Source organism: Gracilinanus agilis, chromosome 2, assembly GCF_016433145.1.
Source record: "Gracilinanus agilis isolate LMUSP501 chromosome 2, AgileGrace, whole genome shotgun sequence".
In the NCBI taxonomy this organism is placed as follows: domain Eukaryota; kingdom Metazoa; phylum Chordata; class Mammalia; order Didelphimorphia; family Didelphidae; genus Gracilinanus; species Gracilinanus agilis.
Window position 1 is genome coordinate 431026364 of NC_058131.1, and position 27611 is coordinate 431053974.

The 27611-nt window shown below is 42.2% G+C and overlaps 1 protein-coding gene across 1 annotated transcript in view; it reads left to right on the top strand.

Annotated features, from left to right (window-relative positions):
• The window catches only part of JADE2 (jade family PHD finger 2), a 189463-nt gene that overhangs the window by 127261 nt on the left and 34591 nt on the right, over window positions 1-27611 (top strand). Inside the window, exons 6-9 of the mRNA XM_044664689.1 lie at window positions 6437-6648; window positions 7335-7502; window positions 13287-13403; window positions 22743-23231. Coding sequence (XP_044520624.1) covers window positions 6437-6648; window positions 7335-7502; window positions 13287-13403; window positions 22743-23231 — 986 coding nt within the window. The remainder of the gene's footprint in view (window positions 1-6436; window positions 6649-7334; window positions 7503-13286; window positions 13404-22742; window positions 23232-27611) is intronic.

Sequence of the window (27611 nt, forward strand, 5' to 3'; positions counted from 1 at the left end):
CTCCAAATCCATTAGGGTTTTTTTTGTTGTTTGTTTGTTTTTGTTTTTGAACTCATATTTTCCATCTTAGAATCAATACTGTATATTGGTGCCAAGGCAGAAGCGCTATAACGGCTAGGCAATGGGAACTAAGTGATGCTAGATTTGAACCCAGGACTTTCCATCCCTGGGTCTCACTCTTAATCCACAGAGCCACCTGGCTCTAAATCCTTTAAATCCGTTGTTTTTTGTTTTTTTTTTACCTCTAGTCCAGCTGTGTTCTTGTGAAGAACATTCAGGTCTAGAGAGGTCCGGAAGTTTTTGTTTTGTCCCATTTCTACACATCTTTCACCTTAAAATGTCTAACTCTTCCTTCTCTTTGAAGGCTTATAATCATTATAATTAATATATAATCCTATAGTTTAATATATATATATATATATATATATATATATTTATTTATAACTAGTACCCTAGTGAGCACTCTGACCACAGAGACTCATGGTCTCCCAGGGAGAGCGATGACCCTGTTATGTTTAGGAACTAGACGCCGGGGATGGAGATGCCGTGTGGAGGCTGTTGAGGATGGGCCTCTTGGTCTCACTGTTTATGGAGTGTAGAACTTGAATGCTAAGGCCGGGGAAGAGGCAGCCACCTTGGCTCCCAGCCCTGGGGTGTGGGTGGCTCGTGGGGCCTGTTAGTATCTGTATCACTGAAAAATTTACAGCCTTAGCCGGCCATAGGTGGTGACAGACGCGAGGCCAGGGGAAGGAGATACAATTGCAGGTAACAGAAATTTCCACTGGGAACAAAGGGGCTGCTCCCCAGATCCTGGGAACTTGGTCCAGTTTCACATTTCTCTCTCAGACCACCTTCCCCCACCCCCTTTTTGTCCTCTCCCCAGCCCAGATCCTTAGATGCACCTGATCCAGAGCAAAGTCCTGGGCTGGGAACAGGACTTTGTTCCCAAAATGAGCTGGTTTGGCCATGGGGTTTTCCTCCTAGACCTCCACCCCTTAGGGGCAAGAAGAGGGGGAAAAAACAAACCCTGTTATTCTCTAAGATACAGAAATTGGGGTAAGCCCAGGATTTGCTTCTGTAGATCTATCTGACTTTCATCTGTGGCCACATCCAGCCAAATGGAATGGAAAGAATGAACAGGTAGCGTCAGAAATCTTGCGTTCATAGGTTGGTGCCTAGCCAGCTCTCACATGCAATTTACCCTTTCTGAACCTGTTTCTTTATCCTATGGGGATAATAATACATTCCTTATATCATGGGGCTGTTTCGAGGAAACACTGTAGAAACGTGTAATTGATATTAATATTATACATCCCTTTGCTGTTGTGATGTGATATCATATTAGAGAGGCATCGGGGGCCAGGGGAAAAAAGCTCTAAATTCAGCCAGAAGACCTCAGTCCCTGATCCTGTGTATGCTCCCTTAGACAAGTCCTTTTCCTGCTCTTTGTTGGTTTTTCCATCTTCTAAAATGAAGGGGTTGGACTAGATCAGTGGTTCCCAAACTTTTTTGGCCTACCACCCCCTTTCCAGAAAAAATATTACTTAGCCCCCTGGAAATTAATTTTTAAAAAATGTTAATAGCAATTAATAGGAAAGATAAATGCACCTGTGGCCATCACCGCTCCCCTGGATCACTGCAGCACCCACCGGGGGCAATGGTGCCCACTTTGGGAATCACTGGATTAGATGATCCCCAAGGAGGCACATAACATAGTGGGAAAGGTACAGACTATGGAGTCAGAGGTCTTGGGCACAGATCTTGACCTCTGATATGCCCCCTGACAGACCTGGGACAAATCAACTGATTTTCCCAGTTCTCAGTGTTCTGGTCTCTAAAAGGAAGGGGTCAGTGTTAGACTAGATAGTCTCTAAGGCCCCTTCTGGATCCTGATTTTTTTTTCCTTGCTCCCTTATGGCCCTTACAGCCACTGGAATTGGATTGATGTGGCCATGGGTGGGGCACAGTGTCTGAGAAGGGCACCTTCCCAGAGAAAGAATCAGAGCAGAGTGAATTTTAAGTGTCAAGACCTGGGGCAAACAGGAAGTAGCAGAAAGAGCCGGGGGGGCAGTGGGGAAGCATTCTCCTGCATCTTCAGGACTAAAAGCCCTCTGTGTGAAGTGAGGTTGTTATAATGAAATGGTGTGATGCCCCTTGAGAATGAGTGGGTGCTATTGGGACTCTTGTTTTCCTTGCTGAGGATAGCAAGTTCTGAAGAAAGACAGGATGAGGAGGAAAAGGAGAAAGTAGCTGCTTTTAGTGCTGAACTTTGGGCTTGCCTCCTGGAGAAGGGCAGTGGGTGTTTCTGTGCTTCAAAGGATTCATGATTAAGGAGAGCTTGCCTCCAAGGGAATAGGGGATGAGGCTGAGGCCTATAACTGGGGTGAGGGGTTGGGGGAAGCAAGGAGACAGGTCCCACCAGGCCTCTGCCTGATCTAGCCCAGTGACTCACACAGCTTGAAAGGCTCCTGGGCCATGGGGCTGCCTAAGGAAAGTTTGGCCCAGGCAGGCCCAGGAGAGGAGATGCCAGCGCCACTACTTGAAGGGCTCTTTGGGGGTACAGGAATAGGGGGTGAAAAGAAGAGCCTTATTCTTCCCCAAATAATACAGGTCTCCTCTGTCTTTCACTTCCACCACCATATATACACTGGGTACTTTCCTTTTCCTACCTGTCATCCAGAACTACTGCTTCTGCTAGTCACTTTTCTCTCTATAATAACTTAATTTACATTGCTATAGTGCTTTACTATTTATATAGTTTTTCTTTAAATGAGCCCAACAAAGTAGAAATCTAGAAGAAAATGTGATTTATCACTTGTTTATATGGGTATGTGTATGTGATTTAGGGTTTTGGTTTTAGAGGTTTGCTCTTCTACAGAAATGAATAATATGGAAATGGGTTCAAGTGATAATATACATATATGTGTGCTTATCCATATATGTGTATAACCCAGTGGAAATGCTTGTCAACTCCGGGAAGGGGGAGAGATGAAGGGTGGGAGAAAACATGAATCATGTAACCATCGAAATTTTTTTAAAATAAAAAATTATAATAATAAATAAATATTTATTAACAATCAAAAAATAACTAAATAAGCCCAAGAAACCTTGTTGTTTTAAATAATACAGACACACACACACACACACACACACACAGACAGACACACACACACACACAGACAGACACACACACACACACACACACACACACACACACACACACACACTCACTGCACCTAATTTCCCCATTTGTAAAATGAAGCTCATAGCACTTTCCTCACAAGGTCATTGTAAGGATCAATGAGATAACCTATGTAAAGCATTAAATATTAACTTATTATCATTATTATTATTATTATTATTATTATTATGGCAGTGGTAAGAGATTTAGAATAGATTTAAGAAGGACATTGGAATCATTTACTAAAGAAGATTATGGAAATTTTGTTCCCTATGTATGGTCTTACTTAGAAGCAGTGAGATGGACCAATTTCATCCTAGAGGTTTCCCCGCTTTTGTCTATCTGTCTGTCTGGCTGTCTCTCTCTCATACTTCCCCTCCTTCTCTCTCTTTCTCTCTATACACATGTACATTCATACATATATATGCATATACATCCATATGATGAGTAATAATTGTTAATGAAAAGAAAGATGAGAGGAAGAAAAAAAAGATGGGAGGGAAAATGTTGGAAGCTACTGAAAATCTGAAAGGGACAATAACCAACCCATTTGTCATCATATTGGAACTGACCAGAAATGGGCAATGGGTGGGAAATGAAATTGGTGCTGAATTGGAATTTTTGGCATCAGACCTATTAGGATCCTATTTAATTGACCTGAAGAGGGTTACTTTTCTGTGTCCCGAGAAGTTAGTGTCCATATTTGAGAGACTTGGCCTTCCAGCATTTAAACTGCCAAGTTGTATTTATCTCTACAAGTTCAATGGGATGGAATTTTTCTCCTCTCCTAATTTATCCATTTCTGGCTTCAAAGTAGAATATGACCAAGCCTTAACTGCAGCTGTGAGTCTGAGGGCCAGGAATTCGCTGCTTAGGTTGAAATCTGTTGGCCTTCCTTCCCTGAAATGTTCTTTGAAAGCTAGATCACTCCACCCCTGTCTAGGTTGAGGGTGTCACCTCGTGCACCATGCACATTTGGATATAAGATCTGGGAAATGCTGGATGCACAGAACCTCCCTTCCCCAAGTCAGCCCCACCACAATTGCCCAGTGGCCCAGATCAGCTCTGTCTGATGACTGATATTCATTAGGATGAGAAGATTTGTTCTTCTAGACTCTAGGTTCTTCGAGTAAATGGGATCAAATAAAAGAATCAAGAGAAAAACCACTTTAGAGAATTAAGGCAAACCAATTTGGCCCCAAGAATGCTGAGTTGGACTAAGGGTATGTGAGAAGAGAATGAAGAGGGCAGAATGTGAGACAGAGGTGGGGTGTGGTAAATCAAGATGTCATTTCTTCTCAGTTTCAGAAATTTTTACATTCAGTACATCATTTGATCCTGATACCCAATCTGGGATGATAGACAGAACAGGTTGCTCTATTCTCATTTCACAGCAAAGGAAACTCACACTCTCACAGGGGAAGTGACTTGCCCAAGGTCACAAGGCAGAGTCAGGACCCAGAATTGGGTCCAGAGTTCTTTTTCCACTGGAAGTTTGGATAGTTTTGTTAGAGGTGAAGTTTTTGGGACCAGACCCTGTGATATCATTGGTATAAGGAATTTCTAATGAGACTCTTACCATTGCAGAATAGCACTTATTCAACAACTAATAGTTTTAGTGAGTGGCCTAGGGCTGAGAAATTAAGTGACTTGCCCAGGATCACAGTTAATTAGTATATGCTAGAGATGGGATTTGAACCCAAGGGATCCTGGACATTGTGGCAAACCATTTGCCTTGTACTACCTTCTGGGGTTGTTGCAGTTAAGATGAATAATAATAGCACATACATTACTTTACATTATATACATACATTAGTTTTACATTTACAGAGCACTTTCTTTATAGCAGTCTTAGGTGACTTTTTCAGGGTTACAAGGAGAATAAGAGCTGAAGCTCTTATCCTGGTCTCTCAGCTCAGTATCCATTGCCCTTCACCATATTGAGTTGGATTTCCCCTTTTGGACAAGTTGATTCCTGAGCCTGACTCTTGACCCCAATCAGGAAAAGGGGAGAAAATAATAGGATCATAAATTTAGACTTGGAAAGAACCTTAAGTCATCTAATTCTACCTCATCATTTTACAGTTGATGAAACTGAGGCTCGTAGAGATTAATAAGTAAGTTGCTCAAGATCACACATAATGCAGAGTAAATGCAGAGTCAGGATTTAAACCTAGGTCTCAAAGGCCACATCCAGCAATCTTTCTACTGTACCATGGCTCAGCAATCTATCCCTCTTTCCTCGTTTGTCATTCTTAAGTCCAGTGCTCTTTCCCACATACCTCAAAACTCCTGCCGCTGGATGGTATTCCTAGCTCAGCCCTTTCTGGCAGCCTACACATCTCCATTTTTTTGTACCTTCTTCTAAGGAGGCTTAAATAATCACAGGACCAGGGAGTCACTTTAGAATGGGAGGTCCTTGAGAGTCACATGAGTTCAAAAGAGAAAATCACTCTGTAAATCTCATACCTCAGTTCATAGAAGGAAGAAATCCATCTTAGATTAGACTGGATAAGTTTTACATTATCTGTGACTGTGAGTATTCCCTAAAAAAAAGATGGTGTATTCAGGAAGGCAGGGACCACCTTTTATCTAAATTTCTCATCTCATCCAGTGCCATGGATACAAGTACTCAGTACAGTCAGTACTTAGTAAATGTTTATTTAAATAAATGAATCAACCCAGAGAAGGGCCCGGGGGATGGGGCTTTCTAGGCACTGTGCTTCCCTCATACAATCCAGACAGGTGTTTGTCAGTCTCATTCTTGGGAATTTTTCTGACCAATTTACAGAACCTGTCTGAGCATCTATAATCTCTGGTGGATAACTACGTATTCCACACAGTCAAGAATTGAATCTCAGAACTAGAAGGGACCTTATGAGTCATCTAGTCCAAAAATGTCAAACTCCCAAGCTGCCAAACCAGAATAAAATGTGATTGGGAAATGTTTAACTGAATAAATGAAAATAAAACACAACATAGATAATGTGAATTTGTGGTTTTCTAAGTCAATATAGTAGCCTTTCAAGATTTGTTTCTTTTTGAGTTTGATACCACTAACGAAGCCTAACTAGCTAAATTTTTTGATAAAGATAATTTCATCCCAGAGAATTAAAACCATTTGTCCAAGGCGACACAAGCAATAACAGCAGATTTTTTACCCAGATCCTTCTGATTCCAAATTCCTCTGCCTTATGCTCTCTCTGAGGTCACATAGCAATAGCCTTTCTTGGAAACTTCTTTCTATCTCCCCAGAAAAGCCAGAGCTGGATGAGATGACCATGGAGAGGGTGCTGGAGGAGCTGGAGACTCTGTGCCACCAGAACATGAACATGGCCATCGAGACGGAGGAAGGACTGGGCATCGAGTATGATGAGGACGTGGTGTGTGACGTGTGCCGCTCACCAGAGGGCGAGGATGGCAACGAGATGGTGTTCTGTGACAAGTGCAATGTCTGTGTTCATCAGGTGAGCCACTGCCAGGTCCTGAGTGGGGAGCTCCATGCAGGAGAGGGAAAGTGGGGACCCCAGTGAGCAGTCAGGGAAACCGGAGGCATCTGGGAAGCCTTGGACGATGAGACTGACGGTGTGTGAGAGAGAAATGCATGTTGCCTTGTGCTGGTGGGAGGGTGAGTGAGTCTTTTAGGGAAATATCATCTTATGAGAGAAACTATGGGAAAGAACATGAAAAAGAGATTTGTTGTGAGAGAACTTGGAGGGAGGAATAGGAATAGAAATTAAATTATTTTAGAAATTAAATAGATTTTAAATAGAAATTAAATGATCTCTCCTAGAATTGAGGCAGTCCTCTCTTAGTCTTTGAACCACATCTCCTGTTCTTTCTGGGTACCCTTTCCTGACCTAGAAATATTACCCCCATCCCCACCCCACCACCCTCCCAGGGAACCATAAGTTATAGAGAAAACACTGGAGCAATGACCTCTCACTTAAAGGATGTTGTCCTCCAGGTGTTCCTGTTTAGGACAATGGGGAGAAGTGGTCCATGGCCCATTCCATGAGGAGGCTGGTGACAGGCAGATCCCTTGCCACTATAGTAGAAGCCTTAATGGGGCCATCTTGGACGGTGTTTAGGCTGAGTGCGAGAGCTTGATGACTGACCATGTGCTTTCTTCTCCAATCCCATGGGGGTCCAGGCCTGCTATGGAATCCTCAAAGTCCCCACGGGAAGCTGGCTATGCCGGACCTGTGCCCTGGGTGTCCAGCCCAGATGTCTGCTCTGCCCCAAAAGGGGGGGAGCTCTGAAACCAACACGAAGTGGGACCAAGTGGGTGCATGTCAGCTGTGCCTTGTGGATACCTGAGGTGAGTAAGAATGTACTTCACACCTTTTTTGTTAATTGACCACCTGGATGAATTTATAAACTATCAAGGGTGAGTCCTTCAGTTTTCTTTCCGAGGGAAGCCAGAGAAGTAGTCAAAAAGGAAATTAGGCAATGCATTATCCCAAATGTAAAATAAAAGATTTGTATTCAGAGAGAATAGTTCTTTTCTATTGTGTTTTTAGGGGTAATTTTGTTTAGGGCAGAGAGAACAACTTTTGCTGAACATTCATTCACATGCAGAGTTCTCTGCTGGTTGGGAAGGAAGGTAAGATAGATCTTCTTAAGAGAAGATAGAGAACACTAAGAATGCCAGGGATCTGAGTTTTAGTTCAGGTTTGACAACTAACTGTATGGCCTTAGGTAAATTTTGTTTTGCTTTCCCTTTTTGTGTGTTCCCTTGCTTGGTACATAGCTTTAAGATTGGATTCAATTGATTGAATTAAATTACTTTTTTTGTTCTATTTGGGGGAGGGAGTTGCCTTAGAATAAAAAAACTGAAAAACTTTTTTAAGCACCTCCTGTGTGAAGAGGATGGCAGTCCACCATGGTAGAGAAGATCACAATGTTTTTAGAAGACACAGGTCTCTTCCTTCAAGGGATATATAACTTAGGAAGCACAGCCAACAGGAGGCAATGTGGTGCTATGGAAGGAGTACAGGATTTGATTGGTCCCTGTGTGATGGTAGTTTAGTTGCTTAAACTCTCTGTGTCTTAGTTCCTCATCAGTAAAATGAGGGCTTTGGACTACATATATAGAATCTCAACTCTCTTCCAGCCAGAAACCTATCGTCTTATGGCAGTATCATAGCCTTTATCATCATTGTCAGGGGGAGAGGTAGCAGAAGATCTTTTTTCATCTTCCATCAAAAGATCCTCTTTAATTAAGAATAGTTTAGCTTTCTTCTTTGAAAGTATAAATATTTGGTTGACCCTTTCCTCCCTCCCACAATCACTCATTTCCTCCTCCTAGATTCTTCCCTTATAACAAAGAACCACAGATTCGGCCTTCTATACCTATAAGCTACTACCTCTGCTCAGGGTGGGGGAAGGAGATTTCTTTCATTTCCAAATTTTATTGCCCATTTTTTCTAAGTTAATAAAACTGAGGAAGAGGTGAATAAATTATGATGTGTTTAAGGTAAATGTTTGATTAAGTTGGTATAATATATTGTAGGGGGATGCTCACAATGACACTTCTGTGGTCCTGTAGAATTCAGAATCTCTCTCCTGGCCCAACCCCTTCATTTGACAAATTAGGAAAATGAGGCCCCCTTTCCATCTCAAACAGTTTCTGATTTAAAGAGGGGATTTTCAGGACAGCTCTGACACACTTGGGACAAGCTGCCCTTCAAGCTTTTTCCATCAGAGACTAAAAATGATTCTGGAAACCTCGAGGGAGGGGGAAGAACAGGGCCAAGAGGAGAAAGTAAATTGCAGGCCCTTGCCTGGAGCTTTGCTGAGTCATCCATCCATCCCTCCATCCTTCCGTCCCTCTCTCCTCTCCTCACACCTTGGGGCCTGGCCTCCCTCCTCCCCTGGCTGAGCTGCCCCGCCTCACCAGCCCAGCTGCTGATTGGCTGAGCCGTGTGCCCCAGGGCTTCTTGGAGTTTGCAGCCTCTTGGCTCTGGGGCCCTGGGAACCGAATGAAAGTTGAGTAGGGCAAAGGCTAGAGATAGGAGTGACAGCCCTTAGGGGCAGGGTTGTTCCTTGGTGCTAAAAGCCTTCTGAGTCTCTTTTTAAGAAGGATAAAGCTGTGCCTCTGTGGGCTGCTGTTTTATTTGGGTGCCCCAGCTAAAGGGCTCCTTTTACATAGGTAAAAAATCCTTCTTGGATTTCTGCTTTTTCAGCCACTCTTTCCCTCCCCCAGCTTATTGAACTGATAGCAATAATAGCAACGATGCTAATAATGACAACAAAATAATAATACCAAGTGTTCTGTCCTACTTACCCAGGGGAAAGGACATCAGATTTGGAGTCCAAAGGTGGTTGTTCAAATAGCCAGTGTTTTGATTGTTCCCTCAGTGACCTTGGGCTAGCCACTCCCTGGCTTTGATTTCCTCATCTAGAAAATGAGAGTTAGACTCGGTGTCCTCTAAGAGCCCTTCCAGCTCTTAATCTATGACCCTCTCATTCTCCTAACATAGTGTTAGTCCAAACTAGGTTTGGGCTCATTGTTTAATTCAGCAAGCATCTATGAAGTACCTGGGGCAGGTTAGGTGTAGAGAGCGCCATGACACCTCCACCCCCACCCCCCCAAAATAAAAAACACAAACTCAAATAAATAATCCCTGTCTTTGCTGAACCCATTCTGGGACCTACCAGGGCCCATTCTAGGCCCAAGTTCTCAGCTCCCAGATGCTATCTCCTTGTTGGACTTTTTCACTGGATCTGTTTTTATTGGTTTAGGGAGATTATTCTTTTTTTCCTGGGAGTCAGAGAGACAGGCAGCATTGCTAGGTCCTAGACTCATGGAGATTATAACCTTGGCACCTGTGAAGCAATGGAAAAACTGAAGGTGATTAATCATCCTTGGGTATTTAAAGATAGTCTGTTGGAAACCTGGGGGGTAGGGAGGGCCTGATGACTCCCCTCCCCCTTTCCCAAAGTCAAGAAAAGATCCGGAATTTCCTCTCTTGTGACTTTGAGATGGGGCGGGACAGGACATTGGGTTTTTCCTACAAACCTGATAGGGGGGAGCCAATTTCTTGATAAGAGTGTAGCTTTTCCTGCCATCCCTTAAGCTAAATTTATTAACACCTCATTAGATAAAAGGTGACAGGACCATGAGCGACCCCTGGTGGCAAAACAGGAGGAGAAAATTGGGGTTGGGAGGGGGTTGGGTGGAATTAATGGTGAGAAGAGAATCTTAATGCTAGGCCTTTTCCTGCTTCCTGAGGCAGCCTGGAGATGGGACCCAGTATCATAGATCTCTAAATTTATCTGTCTTTGTAGGAAACACAACACCCTCAGTGATAGCACTCAGCATTTTTTAAATTATTATTATTATTTTTTTATTTTTTTTGTTTTTTGCATCACCTTTATTTCCCATTGTACTCCTCCCCCTTCCCCCTCCCAGAGAGGCATTTCTTAGAATAAGGGGGAAAGTAATAGTTCAGCAAAACTATTTAAATATAAAAACATAAAAATATGGCAAAGTCAGATATTATAAGCAAATAGAAAATAACACCACTCCCTTCCCCCACTGCTGTAAACAGGCAGGGTGGGTGCTTCTCTTAGCCCTTTGGAGCTTGGCTTGGTCATTATCATTTCTGAGCATTCAGTTTTGATTGTTTTTTTCCCTCCATTTACATTGTCACAATCATTATATATATACTGCTTTCCTGGTTCTGCTCAACTCACTTTGCATCAGTTCATATAAGCTTCCTGCATACTTTATTGGTTTTTTAACTCTTCAGTAATGTTTTATTTTCTTTCCAATTACATATATAAACAATTTTTAGCATTTGTTTCCTAATCGTTTGAGTTCCAAATTCTTTCCCTTGCCCCCTTCCTGAGACAGCAAAAAATTTTATATAGATTATACATGTGCTGTCATACAAAACATAATTCCATATTCATCATGTTGTAGGAGAAGATACATTTTTTAAAAGCATGTACTTCATTATTTCATAGGGCATATAAATATTCATATCCCAATTGATTTAGTCATTCCTAATTGATGGGCATCTGTTTTTTGTTTGGTTTGTTTTCAGTTCTTTACTACTCTAAGGAGAATACTTTTATAACTATTTTGGTATACGTGGGACCTTTCTTTTTGGCATTGCCCATCTTGCAGCATGTATCTAACAGTAGCATCTCTAAATCAAAAGGATATAGACATTTTTAGTTAGCCTCTTCAGATAATTCTAGATTGTTTTCCAGAATGGTTAGACCACTTTACAGCTCCACCAGAGTATATTAATATACCCATCTTTTTCCCCCGGGTCCTCAAACAGTGACCATTTTCATCTTTTGTCCCCTCGGCCATTTTACCAGTTTTATTATTGAACATTTCCCCTGCCCAAGGGACACTGTAGGGGAAAGCACTCTGCCTGCAGAGAACTGCCCCTAATGTCTAGCTTTCTTGGAACAAGGACTGGTGTTGGATTAGGGACAAGACCTGGGTTCAGTTCAGCAAAGTCTAGGAGGACTAAGTCAATCAAAAGACACAAACCTGATCAAGGACCTGTACTATTATAACATCTGCCTCTTGAGCCTCCTTGCCTCCAGTTTCTCTACCCTCTCCAGTCCTTTATATAACTGCCAAGATATATCTTTCTGAGATGAGGATCTGCTCATGTCCCTCTCCCCAGCTCTCTATTTTCTCTGTCCAGTACCCAGCATATCTTGCCCATGGCAGATACTTCAGTCTCTTAAATACTTGTTAAATTGAATGGAAATGGAAAGAAATAGTGTTCACTGAACAGGAAACTAGCCTATTTGACGTAAAGGACATAGACTGTAGCTGATCTGGCTGTCTTCCACATTTCTTAAGATCTTAGTTCTTTACTGGTTTTGAGTCAGTGGTGATTTGAATAAGAGGAAGCATCACCAAATTGGATGATGCTTTCCCTGACAACTTTATGTTATCAGAGGTAGAAGCCACTATTGTTTCATTCAGAAATCCCACATCTTGGGACAAATTAGGTGGCTAGTATGTTTTCTGTGGCTTCTTTCCAAGGACCATTTCTTTGTTCACATGAGACAGGGGCTTTCTCCCAGAAGAATATTTTCTTGAATTCAGAGTTCCCACTGTTGCTTAAAGGAAAAACATGCCCATGCACCTTCCTTCTGAGATTTAATTCCATAGATGTTTATTAAGCCTCTTGTATTCTTTTACAACATATTATATATTCTTTAGCACATTGTTCAGTGCTAGGGGTGATATAAGTCCCTGCTGTTCCGTAGCTCAAAGCTAGGTCTTTCTTTTTTTTTTTTTTTTTTTTTTTTTTTAATTTTATTTTAAACCCTTAACTTCTGTGTATTGACTTATAGGTGGAAGAGTGGTAAGGGTAGGCAATGGGGGTCAAGTGACTTGCCCAGGGTCACACAGCTGGGAAGTGTCTGAGGCCGGATTTGAACCTAAGACCTCCCGTCTCTAGGCCTGACTCTCAATCCACTGAGCTACCCAGCTGCCCCCAGCTAGGTCTTTCTTGAGCTTTCTTTGAGAATAGAACCCAGAGTCAGCCATGGCAGAGCAACACAAAAGAAAAAGAACATAGCTTGACCCAAGGTAACTTAGAGTCAAGTTGGGGATGTACCCTATGTGCATTTCCATATGAAGACAGGGTGATATACTAGAGGGGAGGGTATTATAGTAAAGGTACCAAGTGGCTATGCAAAGACCTGGAGTCTAGAGTCAAGCTTCCATTCACTCAGCTCTGCCATTTCTTAGCTTTGTGACATGTGAGCAAATGATTTAATTTTCAGAGTCTAAATTTCCTCACCTATAAAGCAAGGGAAGTCGTCTTCTCACTGCCTGCTTCAAAATAGTATAAGAAAAGAACTCTGTAAACCTGAATGCCTATGAAAAGGTGAATTTTTACTGTTGCCAAAGAAGGCTCAAAGTTTTTACAGAATTAGCACACAACAAAGTGCAAACATAACATAAATTACTGGAGTATTGAGGGATAGGTTGTGGAATGGCACACGGGCTCACAGGGACGCCTCATAGAAGTGGCTTTTGACAGAAGTCAGGAATTCAGGAAACGTGGGCCTGCCTTACTATGACGGTATCAAACCCTTGTATCTGTGTTGTGCCTAGGTCAGCATTGGATGCCCAGAGAAGATGGAACCAATTACCAAGATCTCACACATCCCTGCAAGCCGATGGGCCCTATCCTGTAGTCTGTGCCGGGAGTGCACGGGGACGTGTATTCAGGTAGATGCACCAGTGGAGCCTTTTTCTACCCTGACTGCCTGGAGAAAGATGGGCAAGGTGGTGTGGGAAGGGGAACGGAGCCTGTCTGGGCCATTGCAGTACTCCCGGGCAGCTAGAATCAATACATCAATCCACAAGCATTTTTAATATATTAGAGACACAGAGACAAAAATAAAACAATCTCTACCCTCAAGGAGCTTCTGTTTCTACTCTTAGGCATGAGACAGAGACCTTTGGACAGCGTCACAAGGGGCAAGAGAAAAAAAAAATTTAAGTACCGAGCCAAGGGAAACTCATAATTTAATTAAAGAAATAATTCTTGCTTTTGTATATTTCCTATTTGTCAGGTGATACTGCAAATACACAAATCCCTTTAATGTTTAATGTGACATGATCTGTGCATTGAGGATATGCATAGCAAAGGGCTCCCTGAGCACCACCTGTGCAATTCTGTGCTTTTTGCTCATTGGTGGGAAGTGACTGCCTGGGCCCTGAAGTCAGGACTCCCCCCCTCCCCATAGAGTTGGGGAGATAGGGCTTCCATACAACCATCTGATTCCCTGGGTGACCATGAACCAAGTCCCTTTCCATCCCGGACCTCCGTCTTCTCATTGGTTGGACTGAGATCTCTGGGGTGGCTGCATGGTCTCAGTGGCTCAGACTGTGCCCTACTGCAGGCTGGGGTGGTCAGGGAAGACTCATCCAAGAGTTAGGGCTTGAGCTTGGCTGTAAAGGAAAGACAGACGACGAAGAGCCAGAGGAGAGAGGGAAGGGACATTTCAGGCCTTGGGAAATAATGAGTAAGGAAAAGAGAATAAAATTGGCAGGCTTGAATGAGTAGGCCATGCTAGAACTTATTAGGGAAACGTAGGTTCCATTTAATAGATACATATTAATCACTGCCTGTGTGGGTAGTCTTGTGCTTGGTGTTAGAGGAGATTAGAGAGTGAAGATAAAGATGTGACCCCTGCCTTCTTAGTGCTTCACAGTTTGATTATGGAATAAGATACAAAAACATCATACGTAATGTTGTATGAGTGGAAAATTAGTCAAATGTAAGCTAAGTATTTGTTTCCAGGGAGATAATTTTTTCTAGGGGATGAAGGAAGACTTCCTGGAAGGGGTGACATTCAAATTAAAAGGAAAGAATCTCAATAGGCAAATACATATAGAGAGGACGTTCCAAGCATAGGAAATGATGTCAACAGTGGCACAAAGGTGCGGGTGAAACTGCAGGAAAAGCAGGAGGGTGGAGAAAATAGTACATGGAGCTGGACAATAGAGTTTGTGGAGAGAGGGGAAATAGGAGTGAGAAAAGCTTAGAAGTGTCAGGTGGCCCAGATTATAGAGAGCTTTGAATACCAGGCAGAGGAATTTCATTTTACTCAGTAAGCAGTCGGGAGCCCCTAAGGATACATGAATGAAGGAAGGATGTGAAGGTATCTATTCTGAAGGAAGGTTAATCTTACAATGATCTGAAGGAGAGATTAGAATCAGGAAGGCCTACTGGAGAGCTATTACATTTAGGCAGGAAGTTGATAATAAAACCTTACACAAAGGTAATGCTGAGGGAAATAGAAAAGGTGGGATAATCAGTATTATAGAGATGCAAGAAGAACCAGTAACTGGGGGCAGCTGGGTAGCTCAGTGGATTGAGAGCCAGGCCTAGAGACAGGAGATCCTAGGTGTAAAGATGGGATTTGTGCAAGGGGGAAAGGACAAAAGGAGCCAGAGAAGGAGTTGCTGGCTCTCTATATTCTTACATAGGTTCAAATCTGGCCTCAGACACTTCCTAGCTGTGTGACCCTGGGCAAGTCACTTAACCCCCATTGCCTAGCCCTTACCACTCTTCTGCCTTAGAACCAATACATAGTATTGACTCTAAGACGGAAGGTAAGGGTTTAAAAAAAACAAAACAACCAATAACTGATCTCTTATGAGAGAGGAGCAAAACATCAAATAATCATGATTGTTACTGTATTATGATTAATGTTATTATTAGCAGCAAGAACTTTGCTGATCATAAAGGAAAAGAGCAAATCCCAAAACATCTGCCAGAGATAGTCCTTGGCCAAGTTCAGATTCAGGCCCAAAGCAGAATAATTAATAAGAGTTTACATTTATACGAGGCTTTAAATCTTACAAAGCACTTCTTATCTCTTATCTCATTTGATCCTCACAACAATCCTGTTGCAATAATATTATAATATTCATGTCAATTGATAACCCTACACTATCGTCCCATTTTACAGGTGAGAGACCAGTTTAGGGGCTATGTCTTTTCCAAGTTCACACAACTCCTGAGGATCTGAAGCAGGATTCAATTCCAGGCCTTCCAAAACCAAGTCCCAACACTCACTCCATTCTGTAGTGGCCTTTTCTCGAAGATAGTGAACCTGCTAAAAAAAACATCTCCCGGCATTTTCCAGAGACTCGGGAACTATTGGCGAGTGGAACTGACACATAGGGATTTGCCCAAACCTGTGGCAGCTAGCAGTCCTCAGATAACCCGAGCCAGCTTCCCTTTTCAGAAAAGAGCTGTCACTCAGCAAGTGTTTACTGAGCATGTCCTGTTTACAGAGCCCAGTACTAAACATATTGGGGGAGACAAAGGTCAGTGAGACTTCAGGAGTATGACAGACACTGCCTCCCGTGGAACACGAGCTCTCCTGCCAGGAACTCTTGAGAGATCACATTGATGGGGACAAGAGAGGGAAGAGGAGAACAAACAGAACTCAGAAGAGGTTCCTTTAACCCGCTGAGCCTCAGCTTTCCTATCTTTAAAAGGTTCTGACCTATATGGTCCCTTTCTTCCATTAACCTCTCTGAAGTGGCTGTAATGTACCCAACATTGCACCAGCTCTCTGCTCTCAAGGAAGAGGCAATACTTTAATTGAGCCTTGAAGTCAGCTCTATGTTCCTAAGAGGCAGAAAGGAGGAGGAAGAGTGTTTCTGGGATCCCAGTGCCCACTGAATGGAACAGACAGTAATTAGGATTGACCCAAATGGGCAGAGCGGTGGTGGTGAGGTGGTAGGCAGGGTGCGGTCATGTCCACCCCTGGCTTTTTCAGTTGGTTGATGCCTTATTGGTTGAACTTGCTGATGATTTTTTAATTTTCCTTTTAAGTAGAAAAGTAACTAGCATGCCACTTGCTATCTGGCAGAGGAGCTCAGCTTGAGTGGAGTTCCCTTTGGTAAGGGTCTCCCCAAGGGAATACAATGACATTTTACCTAAGGAGGCTGCCTCCTGGAGGCTGACTCAAGGACTTCAAGGCTGGAAAGCCATTAGGTTTGGTGAAGGAAAGAATTTTAGTTTTCATTCAATACATATAGATGTGGCAGGTATTACTAAACCCTTACAAATAAGGAAACTTTAATGGTCATCTCAGGCTGAGCATCAGCTATTGAGGCACTGTATTGTGTTGGAAAAGGGCAGGTATAAACCCTACTTTCCTTATTCTTTTGAGCATTAGCATCCTGTATAATAGAATTGAATCAGATGATTTCTGAGGTCCCTTATGGCTATAAATCTATGATTCTGTGATTGTCCTACTTTCACAGAAAGCTAAATAATAGAGGGAAGCATCTAGGTGGCTTAGTGGATTGAGAGATGGGCCTTAGAGCCAGGAGATCCTGGGTTCAAATCTAGCCTCAGATACTTCTGAGTTGTGTGACTACTTATACCCCTTCTGCCTAGCCTATTACCATTCTTCTGTCTTGGAACCAATACACAATATTGATTCTAAGACAAAAGGTAAGGGTTTAAAAAAAAAAGAAATAGAAATCCAAATTATGTCCCTCTTTTGCTCTTCGCTGAAGCATTGCTTTCATTATGATTACAGAAGCATCCCCAATTGTGAATGGCCGAAACCTCTTTCTGGATCCTTTAGAACCTTTCATATAGGCAGTATTTATGTTAAAGGAAGGAGAAAGATGGAGTCTTCAAGGAAAAAAAAGAGATTTTTAATACTGTGTTGATGCAAGAAAGGAAAAATTGTGGCTGTATGATTTTTATGAGCCAAGCTTGTCTGGTTAGCTTGAGTCTGTCTGTTCTTAGGGTCCATTGTTGTGTCGCATAGAGGCAGTTTAGCTTATCACCACACCATGAAACTTTCCAGTGGTTTAGTTTTAAGCATCCCCAGATGTTTCTCCAGTAGAGACACATTGTCATTCACTGGTTAGCTTACACAATGAAATTACCATTTTGGCTACCAGACAAGAAAACTCAATCAGGGAAACTTATGGCTTGCAAAACTACCCCAAAGAATGGTTCTTTCTGCAAAAATGACTCCTTAAAAGCAGCATTGTGGAAGTCCCATGCTTTTTCTTCCTTGGTGATTTACATAGGAAATTGGCTTATTGATGAGCTACATGCCTTCCCCCCAAGCCTTCCAGATGCTCAAGCTCCAGACTCAGTCAGGTCACTGCTGCCACCAGGGTCATCAGGGTTCACTGATAGAGAGTCTACCCTGGCAGGTGCAGGGATGAACCATGTGCCCAGAATGGAAAAGGGGAGGATATATCAGGAGACAAAATTTAGGGAAAGCAAAGAAGCTGCCTTTTTCCATTAGTCAGTAATAGCAGCCAAAGTTAACATTTCTGTAGTGCTTTACGGTTCATAAAGCACTCTCTCACAACCACCCTGGAAAGTAGAGAGTACATGTTACCCCCATTTTATAGATGGGGAAAGTGAGACTCAGATAGGAAAAAAGGTTAATCTGAAAGTCACACTGCTCTGATCATTCTTTACGCTGGCTGTAAGTGAACTTTTTTTTTTTTAACCCTTACCTTCCATCTTAGAATCAATAATGAGTATTGGTTCCAAGTATTACGATAAAAAATAATAAAGGCTGATATAAATATAGAAATTAGTATTTTAATTAAAGCCATGCTGATAGATAAAGTCATTAGACCACGCGCTTGTAAGAATTCAAAACTGCCGCCCAGCCATTATTGTTATCGCCCGTCTTTCCCTGAGCCTACTAGCCAAGAGAGCGACTCCCTCCTAACCCAGGAGATTTAAACTGACCTCTGCGTGGTGTCGCAGGCGTCCCCACGCCCAAAGAACAGGAAACGGAAACCCGTTGGACCACGGGAAATGTAGTTTGATAGTTCCCACATGTCCATAGAAAATATATATACTTTTAGATGGCATCTCCCAAATTTCACTTTTACACAAGGCAGAAGAGTGGTAAGGGCTAGGCAATGGGGCACACAGCTAGGAAGAGTCTGAGGCCAGATTTGAACCTAGGACCTCCCTTCTCTAGGCCTCACTCTCAATCCCCTGAGCCACTCAGCTGGCTCCTGTGAGTGAACTTTTTGGAAGCTTAAGGAGCTGAACTACCTTTCTTCCCTCCTTTCCCCTCCGGGCCACACTGTGCTAGGCACCCAGAGAAACAAGAGAATATCAGTTAGCTGAAGAGGTGAGACACATTTTAAACAACTGGATAACATTACTGTATATGAAAAGTACCATAGGAATTTAGAGTCGGGGACCATCCCTGTGGGCAGTGGTAATCCTGGAAGTCTTCTTAGCAACTTGGTAGACTCCAAGGTCCACCACTTGGAGAAGGTGGGCCTAGATCTGGGCTTTGAAGGATAGGATAATAAATGGTGACAGAGAGAGCATATGAGATAGGAGAACATCATAAACAAAGGTTTGAGAATCAGAGAAAATAATGGTGTAATTTAGGGAGAGTGGGGTTGAGACTTTGCTTTCCACAAGCAGTGATGCTGTGCTGAGAGATTGATTTTCAAAGAGATCCAAAGTGTAGTTTTGCCTGGGATCTTTAATGATGGTCAGAAGATGAATGGTACCAACTGGGAAAGGAGGAAGTCACTGACATAGTGTATTGTCAAGATGTCAGACTGTACAGAATACAAAAATCTAGCTAACTTGTAAAAAGGTAATGATGTCTTTTTTTTTTTTTTTTTTAATTTTGGTGTTGGAAAAGGGATGAGGAAATAAATGTACCTCTTTTTGTAAGGGAGGCAGAAAACTGGGTATTGGGTGTTGCATCCACTCTCAAACATAGTTGCTTTATTATTTGGTTTTGCTTAACTGTTATAGAAGAAGTGAAGAATATATCATGAAATTTCTGTGATATAAAAATAAAAGGCATCGATAAAACTCAATATTTAAATTAAAAGCTTGATCCCACTTGAAAAAAAAATTAGAGTTCCCACACAGCACCTACTGGTACAGATTTGTGGGCCAGGAACAGTTCAGAAAGGCAGGGTAATTGGGCATCCAGTCTGCCATGGACATCCTGGGTGAGTGGGACAGACCAGTTGGCTCTGACCGCCATGATGGTAGTAGGAATCCTAGCCCAAGGACTCTCTCCATGTTTACATTTGCCTAATACAAAAAGGAACTATTGATCTCAACCGACCAAAATGGTTTTCCCTAATGGGGGAAAACTGCCTTTGGTGTACTAGCTAGTCATTTCTGATTCACAGATTAGGGATCTGGAAGATTAAACTTTTCCCTCTAGCTAAATGACATTTATTCTAGGATTTATAACTAGAAATAATCTTAAGTGTCTATGTCTTGACAAAAACTCGAAGAACATACTTTATATAAAGAGTCTAACCCAGCTCCCTTGTTTCACAGAGAGGGAAACTTAGTCCCAGAGAGGGGACTTGCTCACGATCACACATGTACTAAGTGGTAGGACTGGTCTTGGAGCCCAGAACCTCTGACTCTAGTCCCAGTGTTCTTGTGACTACACCACAGCATGGCAGGATGCAGAGAACCTAAGTGGCTCTACAGTTGCCTCGTTCTCTGAAGAGTAGCTTTATGTAAATTGCTAAATATGGGATCTCCAGTAATCAGCTCTTTAGAAATGGCTTGTTAGTGTAGCTTAACTGGCCATTAACAGCTGGAAGAGGCAGATTTCTTGTGGGCTGTTGTTTAAACAGTCACCCGCTGCCCAGAGCTCTGAGTTGCCTTTTAATGAATTGAGCTGAGGAGGGAAGGGCTGGCTGCTTACGAAGAAATGGTCTCTCCGCTGGCTGTGAAATGGTCTTCCTTGAGGGCCATGGAGGAAGTGGGTTGGAAGTTTAGCTGCCAGGATGGACAGAGTCTGAGCAGCAGCCCTCGTGTAAGAGGAGGTAAGAGCTGCCACTTTGATGACTTCCCAGCGGCAGCACCTATGCCATCAGCAGGCTTCCACTAAGTGAATTGTGGTCACTTCTGATTTCCAGGAGAACACAGCTGATTTCCTTCCTTTAATTGCCTTTGTGAAAGCAAAAACCAATTAGAACCTGTGGATTTCCATGCAGAAAGCCTCATTGAGGACACTAGGGTGATGCTTCAGGGTTGTTCAGGAGCCTGAGAGAGGAGAATTATCCTCTGGAGGAGGCTGACCTGAGCACAGCCCCAAAGTAAAAATTACTGAAGTGTTTTACCTTGTGGGCAAGGGCTAGTTCTATGGATATAGATAGTCAACTAGTGTGGCTTAGAAATAAAACTGGGGAATCTCAGTGGGTAGAGAGTCAGACCCAGAGTCAGGAAGACCTGGGTTCAAATGTGACTTCAGACATTTTCTAGCTATATGACCATTTAACCCCAATTTCCAATTCTGTCTTAGAACCAATTCAAAGACAGAAGGTAAAGGTTTTTAAAAGTAAATAAATAAATGAAATTTCTGTCAAAGAACATTCCTGGTCCTATTTGTTAATTGGGCTGGGTATAATAGCCTTTCTAGTCTAATTACGTATTGATTATCTCCTTCCTAGACTACAGTCCAGTGAAATTGACCACCTTGCTATTCTTCCCACATGTTGCTCCATCTCCCATCCCTGGCTCTAATCAACTCCTCTCTCACCTCCTCCTCTGAGGGCCCCTTACTTCCATCATCTCAAATGAAATACCACTTTATGCTCAGAGCCTTTACAAAACCTCCCAACTGCTGATACCTTTCCTCGCTAAATTATCTTGTATTTATTTTATATTTGTTCTTATCTATGTTGTCTCTTCCATAGAATTTGAGTTTCTCAAAAGCAAAGACTATTTTCATTTGCGTTCTCACACTGTAATCCCTGCACTTTGCCAGGAGTAGGCTCTTGATAAATGTTTGTTGATTGCTTGATCATCTTAACTGGGGATTTCCCATATGAACTTAGGGTGAACTTGGCAATAGCAATGATACTAGGGAAGCTTCAGGGGCTACAGATGGTTTCACCATTTACCACTGGCCAGACAGATTTTACTTAGATCATTCAGCGTGTCTACACTGACTTCTTATTATGTGCCCATCCAGATTTTGGCCTTAGACCAAATCCACAGCCCCCTCCCAGAGTGCATATGGCCATTTGGGGAGCTCTCTAAGTACTTGCTCCCTGGAGCAGCCTTTTAAAGGGTTTGATGCGCTGAGGGAGATGTCTTATCCTCAGGGAGCTCCCAGTCTGCTCAGAAAAGCCAGACTTGGTGTGGTCTTTTGGAAGGTTTGTATCTCAGTTCAGTGACTTACTGCCTGTGTGAGCCTCTGTAAGGCGTTTCCCTCCTAGAGGGGGTGATTAAGTTTTCCTCATCTCTAAAATGAGTGGGTAGACAAGAAGATCTTGAAGGTCCCTTCAAACTCCAAATCTCAATTATTAGATTAGATTAGTTGTTGTTTTTCAGTAATTTCTGACTCTTTGTGATCCCATTTGGAGATTTCTTGACAAAGATGCTAGGAGGAGTTTCCCATTTCCTTTTCTGGCTGATTTGACAGATAAGGAAACAGAGGCAAACAGGATTCAGTGATTTGTTCAGAGTCATACAGCTAACAAGCTAACAAGTGTCTGAGATTGCACTCCAGGCCCAGCATTTTAATATATTATCTTGCAAATCACACGGAATCAAGGATATTATGGGACCAAACCTTTCCGAGTCTGTGTGGCACAGTCTCCTGAGCATGTCTAGATTTCCCATAAGCACACGAGCCCTTGGGATCTATCCCTAACTGAGGAAGACTTCCTGGAAGAAGCAAGATTTTTAATAAAAGGGATGGGTATAAAGCAGCTCCTGCAATTCTCTTGGGCATAGCATTGGATGCTTTCAAGTAAGATCAGTTCTCAAGATGCCAGAGCGTCAGGCTAACCTTCCAGGGCCTTAGACTAGCTCCATCGCCCCCTCCCAGGGTGCCTACGGCAGAGCTCCTGAGTCCCTGCCCCCTGGGCTGGGTCTGATCTCCCAGTTCAACTCCAGTTCTTTCCTGAGGGTGCGAGAGAGAGAGAGAGAGAGAGAGAGAGAGAGAGAGAGAGAGAGAGAGAGAGAGAGAGTGTGTCCTTGAATCTCCAGCCCCTGCTCTGTGCTTTGGGTGGAATCCAACATGTCGTTTTCTCTCCTGGCAGTGCTCCATGCCATCCTGCATCACGGCATTCCATGTCACCTGCGCCTTTGACCACAGCCTGGAAATGAGGACTATATTAGCTGACAACGATGAAGTGAAATTCAAATCTTTCTGCCTGGAGCACAGCAGTGGGGCTCCAAAGCCCCCCGAGGAGGCCCGGGGCTTACGGGGAGAGGCAGGCTCAGGGTCCGAGCCCAGCCAGGCTGCTTTGGACTTGGAAAAGGTGACCTTGAGGAAACAGAAGCTGCAGCAAATGGAAGAGGCCTTCTATGAGCTTGTGAAGCCTGAAGAGGTGGCAGAGAACCTGGACCTTTCTGAGACCCTTGTGGATTTTGTCTATCAGTATTGGAAGCTCAAGAGGAAATCCAACTGCAACAAGCCCCTCTTGACCCCCAAAACCGATGAGGTGGACAATTTAGCACAGCAGGAACAGGACATCTTATACCGAAGGCTCAAGCTTTTCACACACCTTCGGCAGGACCTAGAGCGAGTGAGTACATGCGGCCACCCCTTCCCCAGGCCCCAGCCCCTCTCTAGCACCCCAGGGCATCTCTGATCTTGGATGGGGACAGGCTGTCCCTGGCCCAGGGCAAATGATCCATGGGGACTCCCATTCTCAGGGGCTCTGGACTGTGTTCCCAGAAACAATTAGAACATATCTTTCTTTTTTCCCCTTTTTCCTTTCTTTCTTTCAAATAACCTTTCCCTTCCATCTTAGAACCAATTTTTCTGTGTATTGAGTCCAAGGGAGAAGAGCCATAAGGGTTAGGCCCCTGATGGCAAACCTATGACACGTATGTTAGCACTGACACGCATAGCTATTTTTTATGACAAGTGGCCACACAGGGAAGTATGGGGCTGCATGCTGAGGATGAAACATTTGCTCTAGTGTAGTGTAGACACTCTGTGCTGGAGGTCTGTAGGCCAAAACAACAGAACTCTGGCACAGAGTGTCTAGTTCTGGGACTTCCGGGTCATTAGGGGACTTTTGACCTCACTTCTGGCTGGCGGAGCAGGGAGCAGCGGAATGCTTCAGGGGACACATCTCTGGGGGCCCTGTGATTGCCATTGCCAGCAACCATTATCCAATCTACTATTCTGGGGTGTCTTGGATTTCTAATTGACCATCATTACTGAAATAAGTAAGGGGGGGGGAGCTGGGAGAGGCGAGGGTCTATGCTATGGGTGTCATTTCCCACCATTAGAAATAGTGGCAGCCATCTTAATTTACATAAAGAACACCATCTTGCAGCATAGTGCAGACTCCATTTCACCACTATTACTGTTGTGCATCCTTACTAACCCCTATTTCTACTTATTAACTCTACCCTTTCCTAAAAGACAGTTACATGTGCTATCTTGTGGTCAGTTAGGCTAGTTAACCCCTAATTGCCTGCAGGGCAATATCTTCTGTCACTGCCTCCCTGATGGGGAATCCAAAAAACAAAAAACCAAGGTTAAGTAAAGGAAGTGGTAGTAGCAGTAGCCAACCCTTTCAAGAGACAAGGACTGAGATATATGGCATTAGAAAAAAAATGGCAGATCATTTTGCGTTCTATGTACTGAAATGGTACATAGATGTACAAATGGCAGAATGTGGAATATAAATAGATATTTTGAAACTAATCATTCCCAGCTCTTGAAAAAAAAGTGAGGATGAAAGGAAGGAATACATTTTCAGGCAGCTATACCTATATAAGAGCCCATCTAATTCCATCCTTAAATTTGTAAAAGGCTCTACAAATTTAACATCTTTAAGTTCAAGTATTGCTCACTCCATAGCTCAGCATGGAAAAGCACTCAATGAGGGAGAATTTATTAAAGAAACTCTCCTAAGATGTGCACCCATTCTATTTCACAATATGCAAAATAAAGATGCAATTATTAAGAGAATATCTGAGTTACCACTTAGTAAAAATATAAAAGACCAAATTAATGAGACTGAACACAAACGTACAACATCAATTAAAGAGACACAAGTAATTGCAAATATTTTTCTATCTCTAGATGAAACTACTGATGTCACATCACACGCTCAGTTGGCCATTATTGATCTGGTGGTCTCACAATGAGAGAAGAGTTGATAAAGTTAGTATCAGGGCCAACAAGTACATCAGGAAGTAAAATATGTAAGGTTGTTATACAAACATTCTGTGACCTAAGCATTGATATCTCTAAAGTTGTGTCAGTGATGACAGATGGGGCACCAAACATGGTGGAGAAAAAAAGTTAGATTTGTCAAATTGTTTACGGAATCTATTGGACATCTGGTTGTGCCTTTTCATTGTATTATCCATCAGGAGGCATTATGTGCCAAGGCAGGATTCACCAACTTAAACAACTTAATGTCAGTTGTTACAAAAATAGTTAATTTAATAGCTGCTCACCTCCTTCACAAGCAAGAATTTTCTGCACTTTTGCTGGAGGTTTATTCTACCGACAGTGGATTGCTGATGTACAGTAATGTAAGATGGCTGAGCTGAGACAAAGTTCTTGTGTGCTTTGAAGAAATTAAGGTATTTATTAAGGATAAGGATCTGGGAAACTTTCCTCAGCTCAATGATGATAAGTGGGTCAATACCTTGATGTTTTTTACAGATCTCTCTGTTCATATTAATGAACTGAATTTAAAGTTACAAGGTTTTGGCAAAAGTATTGACGTTATGTTTGGATACATAAAAGCTTTTGAAAGTAAACTTAAAATTTTCAAGCAAGATGTAAAACCTATAAGTATTTTCCTCAAGTAACAAAGTATTTTGAGAAGGCCAGTGCAGCTGTACAAAATGAAATGGAACCCTTGCATATAAAGTACCAGCATGTTTTAGACTCATTACTAGACCAGTTCAGTGATAGATTTAATCAATTTAGAAGCGTAGAACAGACCATGAAAATAATTAAGTATCCTGATGTAGTAGTCTACAGTACTTTGGAATTAAATGGTTTCCAATGTATGCAAATTGGTGATTTGGAGATGCAACTTGCAGAATTTCAAGACAGCATCTGGACTCAGGTGTTTGTCGACTTGAGGTCAAAGCTTAAGAATCTGGAAAGGTGCTGCTTGGAGAATCAAGAGGAGTGCCACTGTGAACAGGAAATTTGAAGTGCCTGGAATTGATTACCAGACACTTTTAGTACCCTGAAAAATATAGCAATGGCTTTACTCACAGTTTTTCCCTCTACGTACTTTTGTGAGACCTTTTTCTCAGCGTTAAATAATATCAAAACCAAGAAAAGAAACAGATTGACAGATGGAGTTAGTAGCACTTGCTTGGGCTTAAAGTATACAAAATACTAACCTTCAATTGAAGATTTAGCGGCTAAATGAATTTTCATTAGCCAATGAAATTCAGCAACAAAAAAGTCACTAATAGGCAGGTTAGTTAAAGAATTCCTCCTCCCCTTCACTTATCTTAGTTCGTGGCACTCCACACAAGTTAAATAATATCAAGACTAACAAAAGAAACCTACTGACAGATGAACAAAGAAGTTACTAAGCAAGTAAGTTAAATAATTAGTTTTTGGTTTATTAAATACAGTTATATATTACAATTATACGTTTTTGTTATTTAAACTATAAATATCGTGAAATTATGGCTTTTTTTTTCTTGGTGACAAAATCACTCGAGTTATGCTCAGTTTTTTGGCGAATTTTGACACACCAAGCTCAAAAGTTTCCCATCACTGGGTTAGGCAATGAGAGTTAAGTGACTTGTCCAAGGTTGTACAGATTCTTTTTTTATCATTATCTTGAAAAAAAATTTTTTATTTTTTCCCCCATGGTTACATGATTCATGTTGTCTTTCCACTGGCTTATTACATGTATTATCACTCAATTTATTTTCATATTATTCATTTTTGTAATAAAGTAATATTTTAAAACCAAAATCCCAAATCCTATACCAATATAAACAAGTGATAAATGATATGTTTTCTAATGCAATTCTACTCCCACATTTCTTTCTCTAGCTATGGATAGCATTCTTTCTTATAAGTTTCTTAGAGTTGTCCTGGATCATTGCATTGTTTTTAGTAGCAAAGTCCATCACATTTAATCATCCCACAATGTTTCAGTTTCAGTGTACAATGTTCTTCTCCTGGTTCTGCTCATTTCAGTCTGCATCAGTTCATGGAGGTCTTTCCAGGTTTTATTGTCATACAGCTTCTGAGACCAGACTGTAACTCAGGACCTCTTGTCTCTAGGCCTGGCTCTCTACCCACTAGCAGCCCCCTAGAGTCTGATACCAGTTTCAAGATAGAAGGGAGGTTAGACATCTTCTGATCCAATCCTCTTGCTTTGGGGATTAGGAAAGGGTCTTTCTGCTCAGAAGCAGAAAATACCAAGTGCATTGTATAGGCAATAATACTTCTAAGAAAGAGTAGAATTCTTGTATAACCCAGATCAAATTGTTTGCCAGGTCTGGGGGAAGGGGAGAGATGGGGAGACAGGGAGACAATATGGATCCTATAACTTCAGAAAATATGTGAAAATTTGTTATTAAAATTTAAAAACAAGAAAGAGTAGAATTCTGACATGTCAGGGCTGGAAGGTACCTGAAACACCATCAGATTGAATTCCTCCTCTCTTGGTTGGGTTGGTGCTTCTTAAGAGGCCTATATTCCTGGGTTCCAGAAATCCTGTGGTAGGATTTTTTCTGAAGAAAAAATTGGAGTAAGGATTTGGAAGAGGAGCATAGTGAATGGAGTGCTTGGAAGAGCTGTTTTCAAATCCAGCCTCCCCAGTATCACTAGCTATGTGACCCTGAGTGAGTCACTTAACCTCTGTCTGAAGAGAAACTTAGTTTCCTCAGTCATGTGATAATATGAGGGCATTCGTTGCAATAAGGGATATAATAATAGCACCTCCCTCCCC